Source organism: Pelodiscus sinensis, chromosome 3, assembly GCF_052426305.1.
Source record: "Pelodiscus sinensis isolate ZL-2025 chromosome 3, ASM5242630v1, whole genome shotgun sequence".
Classification (NCBI taxonomy): domain Eukaryota; kingdom Metazoa; phylum Chordata; order Testudines; family Trionychidae; genus Pelodiscus; species Pelodiscus sinensis.
The window spans coordinates 196,926,616-196,950,173 of record NC_143054.1 but is presented as its reverse complement, the minus strand read 5'-3'; the positions used below and the strand labels follow the sequence as shown (position 1 = coordinate 196,950,173).

General features: G+C 47.2%; 1 protein-coding gene across 5 annotated transcripts in view; it reads right to left on the bottom strand.

The window, feature by feature from the left end:
* The window catches only part of SLC24A3 (solute carrier family 24 member 3), a 347,553-nt gene that overhangs the window by 15,710 nt on the left and 308,285 nt on the right, over window positions 1–23,558 (bottom strand). For all 5 annotated transcript variants that reach the window (XM_075925773.2, XM_075925774.2, XM_075925771.2 and 2 more), the window contains 4 exons: window positions 22,270–22,540; window positions 20,072–20,238; window positions 17,021–17,135; window positions 14,770–14,882 (listed from right to left, as the gene is read on the bottom strand). In XM_075925773.2, coding sequence (XP_075781888.2) covers window positions 14,770–14,882; window positions 17,021–17,135; window positions 20,072–20,238; window positions 22,270–22,540 — 666 coding nt within the window. The remainder of the gene's footprint in view (window positions 1–14,769; window positions 14,883–17,020; window positions 17,136–20,071; window positions 20,239–22,269; window positions 22,541–23,558) is intronic.

Here is a 23,558-nt window from a genome sequence, read left to right as displayed (position 1 = left end):
TCAGGACGCAGAGTGTCGAATGGCTGACAATGCGAATGGTTTCCCTGGGCCGCAGGGGGCCAGGCTGGTGTGACTCTTTGCTGGGAAGCTCTGAATCAGGGCCCAAGTGACGGGGCCAGTCCCGAGGGAAGGAGAAGGGTGGGTGCCCAGAGGAACTCTGTGAGCAGCACTGAGGTGAGTGCTGAAGGAGTAAGCGATACAAGTGCAGAGGCTACCTTGCAGTGATACACCTGGTATACAGAAGAGGTAATCTGGTGAGGAAGCTTCTTGATATTCATTTTCTGAGACACATACGGGGAGGGTTTCATTTGCATCTGATTTGCAAGTTGCTTTATTTTCTGGAGAAAAGATGGAGGTGGTGGTTTGAGCAGCAGCGGAAGGCATAGGGAGAAACATCAGAAGACAAAGTGGAGGAGGCCCAAGAAAAAACTCCCTAGGATATCATGGCTGGGACCATTTTTTGTAGGATTCCTTTTTTATTTTGATGAATGAGGCACCTGTTTTGGAGATTCTACAGGCATTGGAATAATGCCTATTTGGGATCAGGTCTCTATTGATACTGCCTGTGTTCAAAATGTCAATGTGCTTTACGGTAGCTGGAAAAGAGGGAGGAAGGGAGCTTCCTTTAACTCATACAATATGGCCTGGGCTTCCCAATACAGCAAGAGACAAGAGATGGAGAGTTTGTTTCCAGAATAAAAAGACAACTGTCAAGGCTCCTTCCCCACTCTGGCACGATAAATGCAGAAATGGGGGCTCACAAAAGTACCCCAAAACTTTATCTTTCCAGGCTTTGGTAATAAAAGTCCCCACAAAATCTTAACAACCTAGATTTTGGGGATAAAACTCCGCTGCTACCACCCAAGTACAGGCAGTCCCCGGGTTACATGGATCTGACTTACATCGGATCCCTACTTACAAACGGGGTGAGGCAACCCTGCACTAGCTGCTTCCCCCCAGCAGACCAGGGAGACGCGGAGCGAGACACCTCAGCTTGAGATTAAAGGACTGAGGGAAGTGAGGGGTGGGAGAATAAAACTGAGCTCTGGAGAAATGTTTGGCTAGAGTTTCCCCTACAATATGTACCAGTTCCAACTTACATACAAATTCAACTTAAGAACAAACCAAGTCCCTATCTTGTACGTAACCCGGGGACTGCCTGTACTGATAAGAAAAGAGATCACTTGGGAAATCTCCCCCCTAAAGTACAAACCACTCTGAGGGTCAGGGAGGCCACACCCCCTGTAGCCTGCTGGACATGCTCCCGGTGCTTGGGTATAAAAGAGGGCTACTCAGGGCAGAAGGGGCTGACCACTGGAGGGCAAGGAGCCCAGGCAGGAGCTCCTGGACAGCCTCTGCAACCAGAGCACCCGGAGCAGCTACCCCCGGAGCTGCACCAGATGCCGCAGCAGTCGCTGCCACAGCCGCAGTCGCCTCTGCAGCAGCATCAGGCACCACAGCAGCTGCAGCGACTACACCGGGCAAGGGAGTTGCCAGATTGGGAGTGACCACCAGAGCCGCACGCGGAGGGCAGTGTGGTGCACTGGTGGGGTAGGAAGTGGCCCAGGGAGGAGGGTTGTCCTTCAAGAGCTCCGCATGTTCCGGTCGGCATCCCTGCCGAGCAGGCAGCCTCCCCTCCCACCATAAACCAGCTACCTAGATTTAGAGGAAGCTTACCTGAGTAATAGGCCGTAAGCCTGCCTGCCCCGAGGGAGTGAGGCTGTGTCTGTGACTAGGCCCCAGGGGCTGTAATTACCCCAATAGGGGAGCATTAGACTTGTGACTCGGCCCGAGGGGCTGTAAGTAGCCTAGTAGGGGCTGTTCTGTGTGGGGGAGTGACGAGGGGTGCCCCTGGCATTAGGGCACCCTGTGACAGGGAGTTAGGTGCCTCCAGTGACTAGGGTGATGGGCCTTGATTTGAGTGGGGGTGTTTAGGTGTGGCTGTTATTCACAAAATAAATAATATTATGGCTAATGAGGCATAACTGGGACTTTTGGGGATGACTCTTCTAACAGCACTGCTAGTACTGGTTGACCCTTTCTAGCCCAATTTCCTGTGGTCCCATAAAATTAGTTTACAGCCCCCCAGTCCTGGCTCTCCGTGTTCTGTGCTGTTATTTAGCTCTAATTTACCTTTAAGGCTGCATCTAGACTGCTGGCTTTTTTTGGAAGAAGCTTTTCAGGAAGAGATCTTCTGGAAAAACTTCTTTGGAAAGAGAGCATCTACACAGCAAAAGTGCAACGAAAAAGTGATGTGCGTTTTTGAAAGATAGCGTCCACATTGATTGGAGGCTATCTCGCATTTAAGTTTGATTACTGTGAATGGAGTGGCCACCAGGGCACCTGTGCTTTTTCCAGGAGGCCTCTTCTTTTGAGAAAACTCCCTCTTCCACACACACCTTTTTCAGAAAAAGACTTGTTCCTCGTAGAAAGAGGTTTACCGCTGTCGGAAACCCCCGTGTTCTTTCAACTCTCTATTGAAAGAATGCAACTGCAGTGTGGACTTAAGTGTAGTTTTTCTGGAAAGACAGCTGTTTTTCTGGAAAAATTCTGCAGCGTAGACATATTCTAAATGTCCTCTAACAGCTCAGTAAACAATGGAAGTGTTGGAAATGCAGCTTAACAATATTGACCTACCATGGTTTGGAAAATGTTCTGGTTCGGAACTGGTCAGGTCCCGAGGGTGCCAGACTAAGAGTTTCAACCTGTGCTGACCCGTACAATCTACACCAGCGGTTCCCAACCTTTTCCAGATGGGGACCCATTTTGACTATTCAGGAAGACTTGGTGACCCAAGGCAATTAAAAAACAGGGGGAGGAGGGAGGGCAGAGCTACCTGGGGAGACACCTGGCGACCCTTTTGAAATGTAATGGCGACCCATATTTGGGTCCCGACCCATAGGCTGGGAAACCCTGATCTGTACAGAGTTGCTGTGATATGTTAAAAAAGTATTTACAATGTTAGTGAGCTACAATTTAGCAAAGAAGAAAATGTTGACTTTATGTCCTAATATCTCTGTGGCTCAATGGCCCATCTGTAAAATGGGCACAGGAACCCTGCTTTAGGGGGATTTTGCAAGGCTTCATGTTTGTAAAACAACTGGAGATCCTTGGATGAAGCACAACATAGTACTAATACAGTGGGGCCTCCCATTCAGAACATTACCACTTAAACCTACTTCCTGTTCTGAGCACTCTGTTGGCTAGTTAGTGAGTGAAACCACATTACCACAAAAGGTTAAAAAAATGTCAACGTCTATAAAATCATAATACAGCAGAGTGCCAGTTGTGTGCATTCATCACAATACCCAAACTTGTTCCACAGACAAAGAAAAAGGGGTCAGATTTTGCTCTGTGCTTCCGCTGTAAAACCAGCGTAACTCTACTGATTTCTTCTGGATTTACACCAGTGTAAATGAGAGCAGAATTTGGCCCCTGGTGATTACAAATCAGACAGGACAAGAGTTGTTGGAGAGCATGCTAGGGAACAGATGTCAATCCGAATGTCAGAGTGCACAATTGATAGTAAAGTTCCCTGAGGGCGAATGTCATGAATAGGAGCTGCTAAGGAGAGTCTGACTTACCTCTAGAGCGAGGAAAGGGCTAAGCAAGTCTGGAGATGCACCTGAGGGAGGGGGCTTTGGGCATTCAGCCAATGAAATTCGAATAAGGAATTTCAAACTGAAGAGAGTGTTTTTTCCCCTTTGTTTTAGAGTGAGCAGTAGTTGTTGTTTTTTTTTCCCCACAGAGCAAGGGAGACCGACTCTCCCAGTAACAGACTCCTTGAATTCACTGAAATGTGTAAGTAGAGAAAATTGTAGATAGTCTATCAGGTTTCCTTGTTTTCCTTGTTTGGGGGTTTGGAAATCATGTCTGAGATGGTTAATTGTTTTTTTTCTTTTGTAACTAAGGATTATAGCCCAGAGATTCTCCTTGAGGGTATGTCTACCCTGCATTCCTCTTTCGAGAGAGGAATGCAAATGTAGTCGAGCGGAATTGCAAATGAAGCGCGGATTTGAATTTCCCATGCTTAGTTTGCATAATCACATCCAGCTGCTATTTCGAAATACCCTACTTTGAGATAAAAAACGCCATGTAGACGCAGTTATTTTGAAAGAAACCCCTTCTTTTGAAATAACCGTTAAACGATCGAGTCTATTTCGATCCATGCCTTTTAACTCCCAGTCATTTACTATGTTTGCAACAGTAGTCTTGTTTTAATAATAAAAGTGTATTCTTTTTGTTTTGGTTAACTGGTGTTGGTTGATTTTTGTATCCTTAAACCTATATGCCTAAGTGAAACCACGTTACCGGGAGAAACAGAGCCCCATTGTTCTCTGAGGATTATCTTCGTTTGTTTTTCAAACTTCAAGCAAAATTGAGGTTGGGGCAAGGAGGAGAGCTTTGCCTCAGGGAGGGGATTCCAAGTGATTTCTTCCCTGGAAAAGGGTTTATTTTATATTTTTAGTTACATTTAGTGGTGGCAGTGATCAATTTTCTTTCTTTTTGAATCTCAGGGAAACTGAGGGTATGTTTACACAGCAAAGTTATTTTGAAATAACAGCCCTTATTTAGAAATAACTTTCCTAGCATCTACACAGCCAAACCGCTATTTCGAAATTAATTCGAAATAGCGGAGCGCTTATTTCGAATTTGGTAAACCTCATTCTATGAGGAATAATGCCAAATTTGAAATAGCTATTTCGAAATAAGTATTTTGTAGACACTTATTTTGAAATAGGGGGCCTCCAGCCTTCCCAGGGTGCCCTGGTAGCCACTCCAGCCTCAACCAAGAACACTCCACTCCCTACTCCCACTCCCCAGAGCCCTTAAAGGGGTAGACTCTGGCCACAGTGCCTGTGCCAGCTCCAAGCCTGCCAGCCCAGAGCCAGCAGTCACTGCCCCTGACCCAGTAGCCCCAAAACATGAGCCTGCAAGCCACTGGCAGCCAGCCCTCCACCACTCCCCAGGAGCAGTCCGCCAGCTCCTAGGAGCCTGCCAGGGCCTGGAGAAGGTGGGTGCCTTCCTGGTCCAGGGTGGAGATCATGGACCTTATTCAGGTTTGGGGGAGAGGCCCCAAATGTCCATGATCTCTGCAATAGACAGAGGAACGCAGCCATCTATGGCAGGATAGCTGCCAGCTTGGCCACCGAAGGCCACATGCGAACCCAGGAGCAGGTTCGCAGGAAAATCAAGTTGGTCCGGTGAGACTCCTACCCCTGGGGTTCCCCTCCCCCTTCTTCCCCTTGGTTCCCCTTCCAGCTCCCTCCTCCCAGGTTTCCCCCTCCCCTCTCCCACCCTCTCTTCTCCCTTCTCCCGCCTCCTTTCCCCAGTCTCACCAGAGTTATATTTCCTCCCTCCTTCCCCGTTTTGTTAAATAAAGAGAGTTTGTGTTTATGAAAATATGTGTATTTTATTTGACATCAGGAAGGGGGGCTATGGAGGGGTAAGTGGAAGGACATGAGGGAGGAATGAGGCACAAGCCCCCAGTGGGGCAGGCCAGGGAGGCTCTTAGTGCTCCTCAGGGTGGAAGTTCTCCCGCAGGGCCTCCTGGATACTGACAGGTCCCCCGATGGACCTCCTGGATGGCAGCCTGCAGCAAGTGCAGCCAAACTCGCAGCAACGCGTCCATGAGAAGCACCAGAGTGCCCAGGGACAGCTCTGGCTCCATGTTGCAGAGTGCTGTGGTGTCCTGAGTGAGGACAACCAGAGCATGCAGAGACAAAATGCTTTGTTGTTCCTCATCCAGGTAGACAAGCAAGCAGGGAAACCTGAGAACTGGCTGTCTGGGGGGGAGGGGGGGGGGGTTCCTTTAAGCACAGACCTCAGATAGCCTAAGGCATCAGCCCCACACAGTAAGTCCTGTCCTAGTGCCCTGCTGGACCTGGTTCCAGCCTTAAATGCGATTCAGAGTCCACTCAGTGTGGACACGCTATTTCAAAATGCATTTTGTGTGTAGACGCGTTGTTTCGAAATAACTACTTCGAAATAAGATATTTCGAAATAACACTGTAGTGTAGACATACCCTAAGACTGAACAAGTTTGTCTGTGGGAGTTACAGAGACAGATTCTTACACAGTTTATTCTGCTAGCCAGCCCCCATATTTATGCTCACAGTGCCAGGTTGGAGAATTGAGCTGCGACAGCAAACGTCTGATATTCTTGGTGAAAGGGATATTTCAGATTGTTAAAAAAGCCTCCTACAGGTCCTGAGATGCTAGGAACCCTGTAGAATGAAGGCCACTGTGTTTGTCAGCTTGACAGAGATTTTGTTTCCTTGGCGACGAGCTGTTTTAACCATTTCTGATCGAGAAGGCCAGAGAAAATGCTGTTGCATTCTGGTCCAATACTGAAACTGGACGCAGGACTCCAGTGCATAATCTTCTCTGCATGCACCGTCACAAAAAGAAACCAGACACTGAGTGAACCATCACTAGAGAGGCATCTAGTGCAATGCTCTACGACGGACCCTGACTATGGCTAGTTACTAGCGAGCCACAGTTGTCGTCCAATGTCTTAAAGTGTGCAAGCTTCTCTCCCAATTGTGAATTATGCCAGGTAATCAGGATGGTGATTATCATGCGTGCTGGGTGTGGCACAAGAACCCAAGGAGGTTTAGAAAAGACTAGGACAGACCAAGAGATTTTTCATGAGTCGGAGAAGCTCCTTCCTCTGCAGGAGGAGGGGCAAGCAGAGGAGAAAGTCCATGGGTGCGCCCTGGCGCACAACTCTAGCAAGAGCGGGTTGAGTGGTGACAAAAGCCAGCAGGGAGCTATTGAAAAAGCTGGCAGGGACCTAGGTTGCAATAGGACAGGACCTATAAGAAATTATAAGGGACAAGTGGAGCGAGACGTCAGATCCTGCTTCTCCACACCCAACACCTGTTGAGTTGATTGTCTGGATCAAGGAGAGGAACAATGACAAAGGCCTTGAGCTTTATTCACGTTGGGCCATGTCCTCTTCGGAGCTGGGCTGAATCCCTCCCTTTTTAATCCCTGTATTCCCACGCTGTACTGAAATAAAAACAACTTTGGTGTCACACCCCCTTTGTTTGTGTATTCTTGCCCCGGCCATTATCCTCTCTCACCAGGAGCCTTCGAGGGTTCCTGACAGGCAGCTTCACTGACCTAGCGTCGGGAAGGGCGGGAGGCAGCATGAGTGTGATTTGGGGTTTGTCTACACTGTTGTTAGACCCACTACAGCGAGGCTTGGGGTCTGCAGCCTGCGGCTCGTGTTATAGTACTAAACCCAGCTAAGCAGAAGCAGGGCTGGGGTCAGAACTCAAGTTCCAGCATCATCTACAGCAGGGGTGGGGAATCTAAGGCCCCGGGGCCAGATCCGGCCCCTGGCTTGCCTGGATCTGGCCCCTGAGGCTTGGGGCTCTCCCCCCCCCAGCATTGGGGAGCCCGTGCTAGTGCACCAACCTCCCTGCTGTCTCCCAGGGGCGGCCCATGAGCCTAGGCAGACTAGGCAGTTGCCTAGGGAGCCACCGGCCTGGGCGCCCCGTGATTATGTCACGGCCATTGACGGCCAAGCAGGCGGGGGTGCTGCTCGCGCCTTCTGCCTGGGGCACCAGCTGCCGCAGCCGGCCGTGGGCCACTCCTGCTGTCTCCTCATGGGGCTGGCACATACAATCTACTAGTCTGGACTTCCCTAGGCTCTGGTGCATGAGGAGAATGTGGGGAGTGGGTTTGGGGGTTTCTTTTTGCCTCTCGCTTGTGTGTTGCCCCCAAATGATTTTGCTGTGGGTCAGCGGCCCCTGACCCCCAAAAAGATTCCCCACCCCTGCTCTACAGAGCTGATTTTAGCCCCACAGCACAAGCCCTGCGAGCCAAGAGGGATGAAAGGATGTACTGAATCAATGTTTTCATTGGCTGCTCTGCCCGACACCTTGACCCAGGCAGCAGATCCTTCCACTTTCTGGGCTGTCTGAGGAGAGCTCTCTGCCACGGATCCTTTGGCTGCTTTCTGCCATTGCTACCTTCCCTTGCAAGCAGGCTATCCAGGTCAGCATCCTGTGGCTGAGTTCCCTCTGTCAGTGGTGGCAGGAGCCCAAGTTAACTCTGGCCCGAGGCGCATATGATATGGGTGAAATCCCGCCTCCCGCAAATCAACAGCAAAACTATCAGGAGTCCACCTGATGTGTGTTAAGATATTCGCTCTGGACCCGATTCAGTCAAGCATGGACCTAACTTTAATCATGGGCCTAAATCCCATGGACTTAATGCAACTGAAACACGTACTCAAGTGAGGAGCCAGCTTGGCGTTTTCCCTCGGAAGGGGGTTTCTATGGAAAATGTGGTTTCACAAACTGAATTTTTTTCCCTGAAGGAAAATGTCAATTCTGCCACCTTTTTCTCTTCTGTCAGGAAAACAAAAACATCCTTTTGTTTTGGGCTGCACTGTCTTGAATGGAAATAGTTTGATTTGCTGAAATGACCTGAAATGTTTTGTTCAATATGAAGCTCCATTTCTTTTCAGTGCCGAAGGAAATGGGCCTGTTTACAAGCTTAAAGTGACTCATGCCCTTAAGCACATTTCTGGGCTGGAAGCTTGACTTTCAGGCCATCCATTCTTTTCACTAGTGTCTTCATCCCATTGGTCTTAAAGTTACAAGCACCTCAATCAAAAGCTAAGCATGGGATACTTTAACCCCTCTCAATTTGCCTCATTAGCACTGGTACTACATTTGAGAAGGTTTTTTTCTCCCTCTCCCTTCTTCTGCTGTTATATTCTGGGTTCCCATTTTTTTCCACTCCAGCTCATCTAAAGAAGTGAGTTTTGCCCACAAAAGCTCATGATTCTATATATTTTTGTTAGTCTCTAAGGTGCCACAGGACTATTCGTTTTTAAAGTTACAGACAAACACGGCTGCCCCCTCGGAGACTTTTTAAGCGCCTCAATAGTTTGTTTATTAAAATGCATTTCCCCTTTGCTTTCTCTTCAATTTAATTTCAAATGCCTACATCCGACCATGGCATGATTCGGTTATCTTGCTCCTTCTAGCGGGGGAATCTGCAGATTTCAGTGGTACTTTAAAAGTATTTATGTTCAAACCAGCTTTTCTTATGAGTGTATGGGAAAATGCTTCAAAGTTTCAGAAATAGCTTTGGGGACTTCCTCTTTTAGAAGAGACAATCCAAACAGGAAGCTGGGAATCTGCCAAACATTTAAACAAATGGTATTTATTAGCTTTTAAATCTTCCAGTGTTTAATATGTAAGAAAAGTCATATTTCTCTGCAAACAACTTGGGTCCCAGTTGTGCAGGGCCTTAATGACACTGTTCGTGTGCGTAAGCTGAATGCTTATTCTCACAGATCCTTCAGTGTGAGTTCCCTGTGGCTGTACGCTCTGTTTAGTCCAGTACCATGTACACAGGTTCAAGAAATAATGAACAATCATATTTCACAAGTTTTATTGTCAGCCGACTATATCTGAGCCAAGTGCAGTCTAGTCCTCACATGCAGATACAGTGTTTGGTGCAGCTGGCTGTAGATTCTGGGCTAACTCCATGAACTAGAAGTAAATAGCGAGGGAACGCTCATTGTGGACTGTGGTGTTGTTGGTAACACTGCTTTTTATCCATAGGATCACACTGTACAACCACTAATCTGGGATAAACAGTGAGGACATTGTTACATATGCATGAAAGGAGGCGAGTCATGCTCAGCCACTTGTTTATGTCCTTTTTCGAGGAAAAACACAACAAATATAGGAATGAGCTCCGATCCAGGAAAATGAATTTGATTCCTACTACATAATTTAATTTAGTTTTGGTTTTAACCCTAGCCTCCTGTCCCAGTCCAAGGGAAATGTCAGAGTTCTGTCAAAAGATCACACCAATCCTCCATACTGAAACTTTAGCTTTGGATTTTCAGCCAAGATCCAAAGTGTAATTATTCATGGAAGACATGTAATGCATTGAAGCTTAGAACAATGAACAGGTGAAATAGACATACGGATCTTTTTGATTTGCTCTGGGTTTTAATTAGTCCTTTGCTCTCTCGGAAATGAAGGCAGATTGCTATGTGAGCGGGGTGGGGCAGGACAGCTTGCATTGCTGCTATTTTTATTAGGTATTAGGGGAAACTTTCTACCAATATGGGTAGTTCAACTCTGGGATAGGCTTCTAGGGCAGACTGAGGGGTTCCTGGGCTGGGTGGGTGGGGGCCTATAGATGATGTTGTCATGCGGAATCATATTAGAAAGCTGCTAAGTGCTGTTTATTGCGTTAAGTGAGGGCAGTGCTGTCTCAGAACGTGTTTAAGAGCAGGCTGGATGAGCACTTGTCAGGGATGGTCTAGATATGCCCGATGTCAGAGCAGGGAGTGTACTTGATGACTTTTTCAGGTGTTTCCTAGCTCTACATTTCTAGCATTCGTATTTACAGCAGCTCCTTGAGATGCCTACTCAGATCGGGGCCCCACTGGGCTGTACTTAGTAAGTCTCAGGCCTGCCGATGGTGGGGGGAGGGGAACGACAAAGGGGGCAGTTGCCCTGGGGCCCAGTGTTCCAAAAGGGCCTAGAGCCCCACGTGGAGTGCTCCCTATAGGGCTGCCTGAGAAGGCGGGAGCATGGCAGGGTGGGGGAGGGGCACACCACAATCCCGGCGGTGGTGCTGAGGGCTGGCTGCACTGGCTCCGCCCCTTCCTCTTGAGGGCCCGCCCCTTCCTACCTTGCTCAGGGGCCTAGAGAGGCTGCTGGCTCCCCTGCTAAGCATCATTTCCCGTCCCAAAGAGGATCTTATGCAAACGACCGAGACTGGCGAAGTGTGGGAGGTGAAATACAGGCTCCGAAAGGGGGAGTCTCTTGCCCCAGGTCACACACAGAGCAGGTCACTGGCCCAGCTGGGACCAGAAACTACATCTTCTGAGCACCAGTATTCTACCCATTGGACCACACTGCCTCTCACGGTGAACATGCCCTGCAGATAAGCAAGGGACTACTTCAGGGATGCCAGGTAACATGCATTGCATTCGCTTTTAAGGCAACGGACACTTACTGGCTTCGTTCAATACGGCACCACAGTTTAATTCACTTGCAAAAGGGTCTTTGTTCTTCTTGTGAATTAACCCTGGTGGGAAAACCTTCTTGGCATTCCCTCACCTTTGAGTGCCTCGCCGTGACCCTTTACTGTTTCCTTACCGTATTGATAAGGAATTTCCCAGGTTTCTGGTTGGTATTTTTTGGTGGTACATGGGAGGGGGAACTTCAAGAAGCAGCAGCAGCAGCACCAGCAGCAGAAGCAGCAGCAGCAGCTTTCTCTGCAGGATTTGGAAGCTCTCCTGGCCGGTGGGAATTGACAATGGCATGCACCAACTCCATAATCAGGAATGGCTTGGCTCAGAGCCGTCAGAAAGCCCTTGCCCGTGCACCTTAGAGGAATCCCTCTCCTGAGCCTCTTGTGCACTAGCACCCCCTCATCCTTTTGTACGTTACAAGAGCCAAGGGCTTTTCACTATGGTCCTGACTGTCCCTAGGTCTGTGGGTGCAGGGGCAGTGGATTCCATGGGCCCAGAACAGCCCTTGCTAGCAGAAGATGAACAAGGAGAAGGTGGGGTATGGTTAAGCCTTGACTCCGGTCCCACAAAACTTTGTGCTGGCAGAGGGGTGCCACCTTTTGCAGCTGGTGTAGGCTCAGGAGCAAGAGGAAAGCAAGAAGGAACTGTGCCTTGGAACCCCACACACCGGGCTTGTGACAAAATCAGTCTAACCCCAGTGAAACACATCAGCATGTGTGTAAATTAAGCACAGGAGTAGTAGTCCCACTATGTGAGCCAGGCAGGTCAAGATATGGTGGCGGTTCTGAAGAAACCGTGTTTGAATTTTAGCCTCTGACGATCCTTCAGTGAGCACAGTGTATTTTGTATGAATTTTACATGGATGAAGGGCCCCTTCCTGACAGATGCTGGTGCAACAGAGCCCATAGTCTGCAAAGCATTTATGCTCATGCTAGACTTCAAGCACACAACCACGAGGAGTTTGAGTACAAAAAGGACCGTGCTCACTCAGTAAATAATCGTTCAAGGCTCAGCACACATTCAAATCAAACACAGCTATTTTCAGAACACATAAGAGGCTAGGTTCCATGCCTCAGTTCACATTTCAACTCCTGCCATTTCAGCTGCAGAGGTGGAAAACAATGTCGTGAGAATTATCGTCTATCAGGGAAAATGCAGAACTTTTCTTGAAACAACTCTGCAAACAAGTTACCTTCAGGCGGACAAGGAGTTGGGAACATTTCGGTCCACAAGGCAAACGTTTCAAAAAGTTGTATGTGCTTGAAAGCAAAGGATTAGACTAAAAAGTGTTACGTAGCCTGACCATGCTGCTCGGTCCCCTGGAGAGTACCCTTGGTAACTGCTTTGAAATCTTGTTTAAAATGTAAGGTCTTTGGAGCAGGGACTGTTTTTGTTGTCCTGTGCTTGTACTATGCCCAGCATGGTGGGATCTTGCTCCATGAGTAGGGCTGCTAAGTGTTGTGGTAATATAAATAATGATGATGATAACTCAAAGGAGATGGTGTAATTGTGTCATTTAGTGGCAAGCACTGGAGAAAAAGGAAACATTCGATTTCAAAACTGCATTTTCGTTTTTTCAAAAAAGTCTTCAGTCTGAATCCCGGAAGTACAACATATGAGTTTGCAACAGGCCTATTTGGTCTAGTGTCTGTTCCTAAACTAGTTTAAACTACATAACCTGACCTTCCCAAAGGAATGAAGCATAATGAAAAAACGTCATTCTCAGAATTAATTAAAAAGCTATTTTTTAAATGTATATCAGCACAACTGCTTATGGGGTGCCCTTGGTAGTAGAAACAACAGTTTTTCTTCCTACGTTTTCTATAACTATGACAACATACGACTTATGAAAAAACATTGATCAGATTTAGCATTGATGTTTCAAAAAAGAGCCAATGATATTTTTCTAATACTTCCAAAATGACAGAGAAAGAGCGAATCCTCTCTTGCTCCCCCATCCATCATGTTCTTGCCCCATGCAAGTAACAGAACATCATCTCAAACAGGCGACTACTACAGCTACACGAAGAAATTCCAAGTGTAATCTAAGCAATAGAGAAACCAGACTCTACAAAACCTGCTATCAACATTTTCCTCACCAGTCAACTACACAGGAAGATATAAAGTGAAGGCAACCTTGAGACCTCAAGGGACAGATACTTAACAGGTACAATTTTATAGCTCCAGTGACTTCTCTGAAGTTGTGACAATTTACACCAGATGAGGAGCTGTGCTTATGTATCAAAAGATTGTTCCACAGATAAAGCTACCATGTTAGATACACAAATGTGTATGAAAAGAATGTTAAGATTGCACAGTCAAGCACTCAAATGTTAGGAAATACCAGAATTAAAGTTGCCTGTACAACATTAATTTGCCCATTTTGTGTGTATACCTTATGGCTATGTCTAGACTGCAAGCCTCTTTTGAAAAAGAGCATCTAGACTACAACCAGTACTTTCGAAAAAGCAAGCCGCTTTTTCGAAAGAGAGCACCCAGGCAGTCTGGATGCTCTCTTTCAAAAAAGCACAGTTTGCATTACATAGCGCCTTTTTTCAAAAGAGCACTTTCAAAAAAAGGTGTTCTTCCTCATAAAACGAGGTTTTCCACAGTCGAAAAAACTGCCGCGTTCTTTCGATTTATTTTTGAAAGAACGCGGCAGCAGTCTAGACGCAGGGGAAGTTTATTTGAAAAAAGGTCACTTTTTTAAAAAAAAACCTGTAGTCTAGACACACTCCACGATACAGTCTATATCCACCTGATCACCTTAGTAGCTGAATGCCTTCTATGTAAAATTAATAGCAATAGTGAAGTCTCTAGTGAACTTAATGGTGTGTCTGGTACTTCTTCTTTTATGGGCAACCTAATATGTTTTGGTTTTTGACCACCATTACACATTCAGTACATATTTTCCTGGAACTTAGTACGATGTCCAGGTCATTTCTGTGAGTAGTTAGCTTACTATCTTGCAATATTAAGAAAAACTTAAAATGAGTCTTACCTATGTATATCACTTTGCACTTGTTAACAAAAATAAATGAATCTGTTATATTGCCCACTCACCTAACTCTGTCAGGTTGTTCTCGATCCTCACAGACTTCTCTAGTCTTAATTCACCTAAATTGTTGTTACTTGCAAATATTACCATCTCATTGTTCCTTCCTGTTCCCAGATTATTAATTGATCTACTAAATAACAAGGGCTTTAATATAGTTGGGACAACTGCTACTTCTACTATTTTGAAAACTGGTCATTTATTTCTACCCTCTTGTTTTCTGCCTCTTTAGTGATATTTGATTCATGATCACATCACTCTGTGACTACTTAGTTCTCTTAACAGCTTCCTTCATTTACTCTTTTACTGACATGCTCAAAGAATTCTAATGGCTTAGTGAGGCATGATTTTCCTCCTCGGAAGCTATGTTGGTTTGTTCCCATCCCATCTTTTCATCTGTGTTTGATAATTCTATTTTTATCCCTTCAGAATGGAGATTTCAGTCTATTCTTCAAGTATCTACTAAGGTGCACCAGAATACAGTCCAGTATGGTATCTTACTGCAGTTTGAGCTACTGTGCTCAACAGGAAATAAAAGTAAGCATGACACAAATTCTACAGAGAACTACGATTTCCCTAAATCATACATCAATATTGCTATTTACTCACTCAAATTCAGCTGAAAGAACGTTTACCTGACAGAAAACATGTCAGTCTGAAATATTAAAAATCAATCAAATTTAGGACTTACGTATGAACCATAATCCACTGCTAGAGTCTGCAGGGCCCATGGGAGACCCAGGCCAATTAAAATGTCAAAAACATTGCTTCCAATGGAGTTCGACACAGCCATATCCCCCATGCCTGAAAAAACAGGAAACCATGTACAATTAGTCATTTCAGTAAAGCCTCTTTGCTCTTTCTGAACTACTCCTGACACTGCATAGATTAACACTGGCTAGATTTGGCCTTTCTTTATAACTGATGTTCATTTCTTACAAAAAATGGCCACACTGGGAAAGCATGTGTTTCACCAAGAAACATTCTCTTGGCCTCCTAAAGCAGTATTGCCAACTCAATTTTTCTTATAGCCCCAGATCTTGGACTCCTGGAAATCTCAGTTTTCATTGAAAACAATCCTTTTCCAGCCTTCCTGGTTGCAGAGAAAAGCTGGAGAAAATGACTCCAGTGCTCCTGAAGTCTCAGAAACAAGAAGGAATATAAACAGGAGCATGATTTTTAAAAACATCCATCATTTTTTAAGTTAAGCATGATTTTTCTCAATGATTGGCACTGGCAATGCTTCCATACATGGTCCAGATACAGTAATGGCCTTTTACCTTCTCTGTGATGGCACGTTCATTCTAGGACAATCTTCTGTTCTCTCTGCATATATACATTTCAAACCAGCATTGCTTTAACTCATCAGAACCATTCCCTGCTGCTCCGTTGGGACACACTGGTATGCCACTAAAATAGGTCAGTCCTCACACAAGTTTGACTGCTTGACATACAGGGCATGTCTACACTAGGAAATTATTTCGAAATAACTTATATCAAAATAATAACTCCCAAAATAACCATTTCAAAATAGCACATCCACACTATAGGGTATGTCTACACTGCATTCTTCTTTCGAGAGAGGAATGCAAATGCAGACGACCGAAATTGCAAATGAAGCGCAGATTTGAATTTCCTGCGCTTCATTTGCATAATCACGTCCTGGCGCTATTTCGAAATACCCTATTTCGAAAAAAGAAATGCAGTCTAGATGCGGTTATTTCGAAAGACAACCCTTCTTTCGAAATTACCCTTACTCCTTATCAAATGAGGTTTAAGGGTAATTTAGAAAGAAGGGTTTTCTTTCGAAATAACCGCGTCTACACAACGTTTCTTTTTTCAAAATAGCACTATTTTGAAATAGTGCCTGGATGCGATTATGCAAATGAAGTGTGAGAAATTCAAATCTGTGCTTCAATTCAAATCTGCAATGTTGTTCATCTGCATTTGCATTCCTCTCTCGAAAGAGGAATGCAATGTAGACATACCCTATAGGGAAGCCTTCAAATTAGTCTGAGGCAGACTCCCTTAATGAGGATGCACTACCTAGACTTAGAGCCCCAGGCAGCAATGGGGAGTAATTACTTTGAATGACTCTGGGCAGTCGTTATTTCGAAATAGCAGCAGCGAAACGTCCACACTCCCGCTATCTTGAAATAAGCGTTATTCCTCATGGAAAGCAGGAGTTATTATTTTGAAATAACCAGTCCCTTTCCCTTATTTCACAATAACAGGCTTGGTAGTGTGGATGCGCCACTTATTATTTCGAAATAAGGGGCATTATTTCAAAAGAACTCCCTAGTGGAGACCAGGCCTCACTGTCTTCCCTAAATGTGAGGGGAAACCAATTCAAGACTTTCAGGGCCAGTTCCTCCGCTTTAATAGAGCTATGAGAATTTCCATCAGCTGATGGTCTGCCCGCTCCCCCTGCGATATAAGAACCTGAAAAAGACAGGACAGAGGCTACGCCCACCTGTGTCTTACCCCTCTTCCCATTCTGCCTTGCCCAAAGTACTGCTCTGGACATCTACGGTCCTGAAGAACATAGAGCAGATGTCCAAAGGCTGAAATGGCTTCAAGCACTTGTGTCTACTGTTGGAGTCTCATATAAAACCCGTACGTCTTTGCCACCTCTCGGAAACTCTGTGTTATGGAACCTGAGGAGCAGACTTACTAAACGCCACTCCCATTCTCCAGCTGAGCTCATCAAGGAGAGCTGCTGATGTCTTGCCCTTCAGCCCAAATTCGCTTTTTCAAAGCTCAGGTTCCCTGACAACAGTGTCCGGTCAGGGAAGATGCACTTTTGTACCATTCCCATGATCAGGAAAGCGTATCTGGAGATTAGCAATCCACACTTCCCCTGTGCCTCCTTAAAAGGCCGTGGACACGTAGGCAATGCTTCCCTTTATACCCATGTTTGCCGATCTAGGAGGCAAACCTACCTTGTCTTGCCACTATAAGGCTAGCCATGCAGTCCGGCACGCTGGTTCCAGCCGCCAGGAATGTGATACCCATGATCACATCAGGAATGCCCAGAGTGTAGCCGATTATTGTAACCTGGAGAAATCAATGGAAATGTCAAGAGGCTAAAATTTACTTAAAACCTAGTCAAACTATGCCCTATATTGCAATATGTTTTAGGCCAGCAGAGCTGACCCTAGGGGGTGCAGAGCCTGGGGCAACCCCCCCCGCTTGGCTCCACTCCCACCCTGCCTCTTCCCACCCCACCCCTGCTCCACCCCCACCTTGCCTCTTCCCACGCCTGCTCCACCCTCTACCCCCTGAAACCCCTTCCCCCAAGGGATGTGAGTTGGAGCTTTAAGGCATTATTATAACACACATAAAGCTAAATAATCTTGGAACCCAAAGACAATTACATCGTAGGTGTATCATATTCAGAGGTGGAGCCTCAAGTCAGCGCAGGAGACTGAACACGGAGGAGATGCCTCCTTCTCCACCCCCTCTCCCCGGCGAGTCTTTCGGCGTGCAGGTTACCGTCTGTCAGTGTTCTCTGGAACACGACGTATTCCGGAAAGTTGGAAGCTCTTGCTTAACACAGAACTTACCAAGGCAAGTCACACTTGAGGTCACAGAGTGACATAAAAAAGTTCAGTTCAGGATAATACTGGGTTTCCAGGCTCTCTAACATGTAGTCTCCAAAATTTGAACCATATGTTCTGAGCAACATAGTGATCCTGTGGTTTCTAGTCTTCCAGCTTTGGAGAGCGTGGACAGATATTCATTCTCCAAACCAGTTCATCCTCCCAAATGAACACGTGTGTGTGCGTGTGTGTGTGTGTTCATCCTCCTAAATGAACACTTGGTGTGTGTGTGTGTGTGTGTTCATCCTCCCAAATGCACAGTTGGGGTATGTACATATGTGTGTGTGTGTGTGTGTGTGTGTGCGTTTGTTGGGATGTGGGGGTAGTCGCCCTCCATTTCCTGTGGAGAGAATGAAGGCTCTCTCTTTTGCAAGAGTTTGGTTTGGCTCTGAGAGAAAAACCTGACCTTCATTTTGCATCTAGTACAGGAGTTAACTGGGCATGGACCGGAAGAGTTGCTGTAATTTCTGATCTCCAGTGAAGAAAGTGCGCTCAGTCCTTTAGAAACAGACTAGCCATATTTCGGTGCTTCTAAAATCAGAATACGGGGCTCAAGCACTCAGATGCTCAGACACACTTGCGGCGGCTTTATTCCAAGTTTCCCCAAACCCTTGGGTGTGTCTAGACTACAGGGTTCTGTTGACAAAAGTGGACTTTTGTCGACAAAACTATACTTGCGTCTACACTACCGCTGAGTTTTGTCAACAGTAAGTCTATGAGGAATAACACCTTTTTTCGACAGTTATGTCATAAAAAGGCACTATTGCATCCACACTGTGCTTTGTCAAAAGAGACCATCTAGTGCTCCACTTAGGAAGGAACAATCAGTTCCATACATACAAGATGGGAAGCGACTGTCTAGGAAGGAGCATGGCGGAAAAGGATCTAGGGGTCATAGTGGACCACAAGTTGAATATGAGTCAACAGTGTGATGCTGTTGCAAAAAAAGCAAATATGATTCTAGGTTGTATCAACAGGTGTGTTGTAAGCAAAACTCGTGAAGTCATTCTGCCGCTCTACTCTGCACTAGTTAGGCCTCAGCTGGAGTACTGTGTCCAGTTCTGGGCGCCACATTTCAAGAAAGATGTGGAGAAATTGGAAAGGGTACAGAGAAGAGCGACAAGAATGATTAAAGGTTTAGAGAACATGACCTATGAAGCCAGGCTTCATGAACTGGGCTTGTTTAGTTTGGAAAAAAGAAGATTAAGGGGGGACATGATAGCGGTTTTCAAATATCTAAAAGGGTGTCACAAGGAAGAAGGAGAAAATTTGTTCCTCTTGGTTACTGAGGACAGGACAAGGAGTAATGGGCTTAAAGTGCAGCAGGGGAGGTTTAGATTGGACATTAGGAAAAAATTCCTAACTGTCAGGGTGGTCAAATATTGGAATAAATTGCCAAGGGAGGTGGTGGAATCTCCCTCTCTGGAGAAATTTAAGAACAGGTTAGACAGACATCTGTCAGGGATGGTGTAGACGGAGCTTGGTCCTGCCTTGAGGGCGGGGGGCTGGACTCGATGACCTCTCGAGGTCCCTTCCAGTCCTATTATTCTATGATTCTATGATAGACTCTCTGTCGAAAAAGCAGCTTCCTTTGTCGACAGAACTGGCTGTAGTCTAGACACTATTTTTCGACAGTATGTGTTGACAAAGCCTCTGTCGGAAAAAGCCTGTAGTCTAGACGTACCCTTTCTCTCTGCATCCCATAGCAGTCTGCTGTTTTCCCCAAGACAGCTGGGACTAGAAGGGAAGCATGATCTCTGCCGCATTGCTAGCACTATTACAACTGGGGCTCCAGAGAAGTTGTCACCTACCCCGTCGTCTGATGAAGCCGGCAGCCGCTTAATGAACTAACAAGCAAATGCCGCTGTTCTTGCGGGGAATAAGCCAATTACATTTCGATTGGCTTCTGCTCATTTCATTGATCCCCAGCCGCCTTTTGAATAAAAAGCTAGAAATAGATGAAGTCGTTCTTCCAGAAGAGAGCAGGAACACAGCAAGATAGGCCAGCCACAGGCTGAGTCTCATGGCTTCATACAGACAGGGGCTGGAGGGTCGCATTTGCCAGCCCTGCCTTTCAGACTCCATGGAGAAAGGGAGAGGAAGCCATCAAAGAGCCCGATTCTCACTGACACCCAGGCCCGGCTACGCTAGTCTGGTGGAAACGTGGCCTTCAAGAATGTGTGAGTGCAATTTCCTCTCCAATTAAAATCCCTGGGTGAAATTCCGGCCCTGGTGACGCCACTAGGAATTTTGTCCTGACTTCAATGGGGCCAGCACGAGAGCAGCGTACAGGGGCTTTGGAGTAAATGGGATCGGATGCTTCTGGGAAGAGAGCAAAACAGGCTCTGGACCAGCTCTGAGTCAGTTCCCCTCCCCCGGCTGGATACGTACCATCCACACCATCACGTAGGAGAAGGCGGCGATCCAGAGGGTGGAGGAGGCAAAGGTGACCATGAACCATTTTTCCCAATAGGGCTTGTTGCAGTTGGGCACCGTGAAGTACAGCAGGAAGCTCAGAGGCCAGGTGAAGAGCCACTTCAGGATTTCCATTTTGCCAGCTGCCAGAAACAAAAGGGGACAGCCATGCATCTCTGCCCCTTCTCTCGGCTTTAACCCTCAGCCCTGTGCTCCCAGCAGGAGTGGCTGCCCCCCGCAACACATAATAGAGAGGCAGTCCCTGCCCAACAGCATAGGAGATGAGGATAAGACAAGAGGCAGGGAGGTACAAGGCGAGAACAAGGGGACAGAAAGGACAGTCACAGCCAAGGCGGAAACTAACTTAAAATTCCTTATAGGTACTACTGTATTGGCCCCCCAGTGGGGGCTCAGAGTCGGGAGCTGGGGAGGTGCTATACGACAGTGCCTGTTAGAAATTCAAGTGTGGGGTGAAGTGTAGGGGGCTCGGGGCAGGGGGCGGTATAGAAGTCAGAGTTGGGGGTGTGAGGACAGGGTTGGGGTGTGTATGGAGGGGTGCAGGAATGAAGGTGAGGGATGTGGGGGGCTCAGGATAGAGGGTTGGGGCATGTGCCGGGTGCCTGAATCAAGTCAGAGGGCTGGAGGCATGAGAGGAATGCAGGGGGGCAAGGGCGTCCCTTTAGAGAGGACAGGGGAGCTGGTTCCCCCTGACTGTGGCTTGCTGTTTCCTTCTCTCACCGTGAGGGAGCGAGAGCAAAGCACTCAGCATGTGTCACTCCTCTTCCCCCTCTCTGCCCTAGGCCGGGAGGAGAGGAATGGAGGAGGCTTAAGGAAGGCTGGGATCTCGCTCCATGGCTCACGGAGCCGCCTGGTGGCATTCTGACAGCCTTCGCTTCCCCTGCTTTCAGCACCCCTCTCAACCCCATCTTGGTTTCCTTGGTGAACAGCCCCCCAAAAGGTAGCCCCAAGCCCTTCTCGGGGCTGAGTATGCTGGCTCTCTGCGTGCCTGGGGGCTGTCACTCACCACAGTTTGTTGGACACCCGGGTTTCAAAGACCCAATCCCGAGCCGGCTACTAGGGCGGTCCTGGGTGGAGCTGATGTCACTGCGGCACTTGCACAATGTCATTGCTTGGGGCGAAGGCAAGGTGATAGGCAGGCCCACCGATGGGGGGAGGGACCCAGGGGACAACTGTTCCGGGGACCAACTATTCAAACGTCCTGGGGCTTCAGCTGCCACTGCCACTAGCACGGCACTGACTCCATCGCTGGAGCCTCAGGTGGTGCTAAGGGCTAGCAGGGATGGTGCGGCAGGGTCCAGGCCGTGCTGAGGGCTGGCTGTCCCTAGCCCTGCTCCTTGTGGGAGGGTGGAGCCTGCCCTCCCTCACTGCCCAGAGGCCTGGTAATTCTGTCAGCTCCCCGCCCGCCCACAGGGCAGCACTTCACCATGAGGAGACACTAGGATGTTGCCAGCACTGGGAAGGTGTCAAAACAAACTCCACGGTGTGTGCGGTTTCAAGAGGGGAACAAGAAACCGAGTCTGGAAAACAACCCCCAAATCTACCCACGTAAGGCCCATTTACACGGCCTGAGCGGTGTTACACATGGAGGCATCAGTGTAAACGCCACTCAGGACTGAAAGATGTTGCACACAGTGGGCCATATACACATTTGCACAAGGGCCCCCTGACTCCTCTCAGGAAGTATAAACGGGGACACAGACTAGACTTTATACAGCCAGAGGAGCGTGACGGGAACGTGGTGCAGTTGAGAACCAGGCCCTGATGTTTGGTTCACCACTGTCCAGCATCTTGTGCCGTGGTTTACAGCAGCGCAATGGGGGGATAAAATGGAACCGTTCTCTCTGTGCAGTCCAGGCGGACTACACGGCTCAACGTGGCGCATCCGCACTAGGAATAGAGGTTTGTTCTTGCCTTGTGTTAGCGAGCTGCCATAAATAGGCGTTCGCAGGTCAAGGTAGACCCCCAGCTCACTGCGGTCGCCTTACAATACACTGCCTCGTCTCTAGTAGGATTTACTCTAACATGAAGAGTAACACGCAGCATGTAGTTTCAAAGAACAGGCTTATCAGAGACGGCCGTATCTAAGGTCACTGGGATGCTGTTTGGCGTGTTCATAGTTAGCCTGAAAGAAGGAAAGACCTGGAGTTTCTTACAGGGTAGGTCAAAAGGAGTGTAAGGTCCATCATTATCATCATCCTCTTCCTCCTCTTCCTCATCGTTCTCATTATTCTCGTTGTCCTCATTCTCGTTCTCGGTCTCATTCCCAGCCTCAGCCATGTCCTCCTCCCTTCGGGTCCCATTCACGCCCCTCTCAGCGGAGTTGCTGGGGCCTGTCCCGTTCTCCAGGGCACGCTTGATGGGAATTTTGATAGCCACTTCCGACTCCCCGTTAGTGTAGGCTCTGCTGTTGATCAGCCTTTGCCTCTGGAAACAAGAGTTACAAAGCCTTGGTGAAAAAGAGATTTATTTAAACAATAGCAAGAGATCAGAAGAACCTTGGAGAAGAAGGTTTTGAAAAAATATGGAGCCCGATCCTCAACTGGTGTAAATGTGACATTTACTCCTGCTGCGGATCTGACACAAAGATTATCGTTCTGATAAATGAAAGATTGAGAATAATAGTATCTAAAATAGATATAGGCAGAAAGTACGGGCCAGATGCTAATCTAATCACATTGGTGTAAACTTGAAGTCTACTAGTTTAAAACACAAAAAAGGAAGTATTTCTTCACACAACGGGCAGCCAACCTGTGGAACTCCTTGCCAGAGGATGTTGTGAAGGCCAAGATTTCAAAAGGGTTCAAAAAAGAACTAGATAAATTCATAGAGAATAGGTCCATCAATAGCTATTAGCCAGAATGGGCAGGAATATGTCCTTAGCCTGTTTGCCAGCAGTTGGGGATGAATGGCAGAGAATGGATCACTTGATGATTCCCTATTCTGTTTGTTCCCTCTCAGGCACCGGGCATTGGCCACTGTCAGCAATCAAGACAGCGGGCTAGATGGACCTTTGGTCCGACCCAGTCTGGCCGTTCTTATGGACTGAAGTCATTGGGATGACAATGTTTGTAGGACCCATCTAAGGGAGACCAGAATGAAGCCAATGTCTGGGGGTATCTCCTGGGAGTGGGAGGAATGAAACCCTTCTGCCATTTAGTGTGATCTGGTACATTGTGTGGATAGAGCATTCTCTTTAGAGTGGTAGCCGCATTGTTAGCCTGTTTCAGCAAACACAACAAGTCCGATGGTACTTTAAAGACTAATGAATTTATTAGGGTATTAGGGAATAATCTTAAAACTTTAAGCTTATGCCCTAATACCCAAATAAATTCCTTAGTTTTTAAAGTGCCATTGGGCTCCTTGTTATTTCTGCATTCTCTTTGGGTATCTTATGAGGAGGGCATAGCGTCAGGGGACGGCTGAGCAGTGTGCTTGGACATGG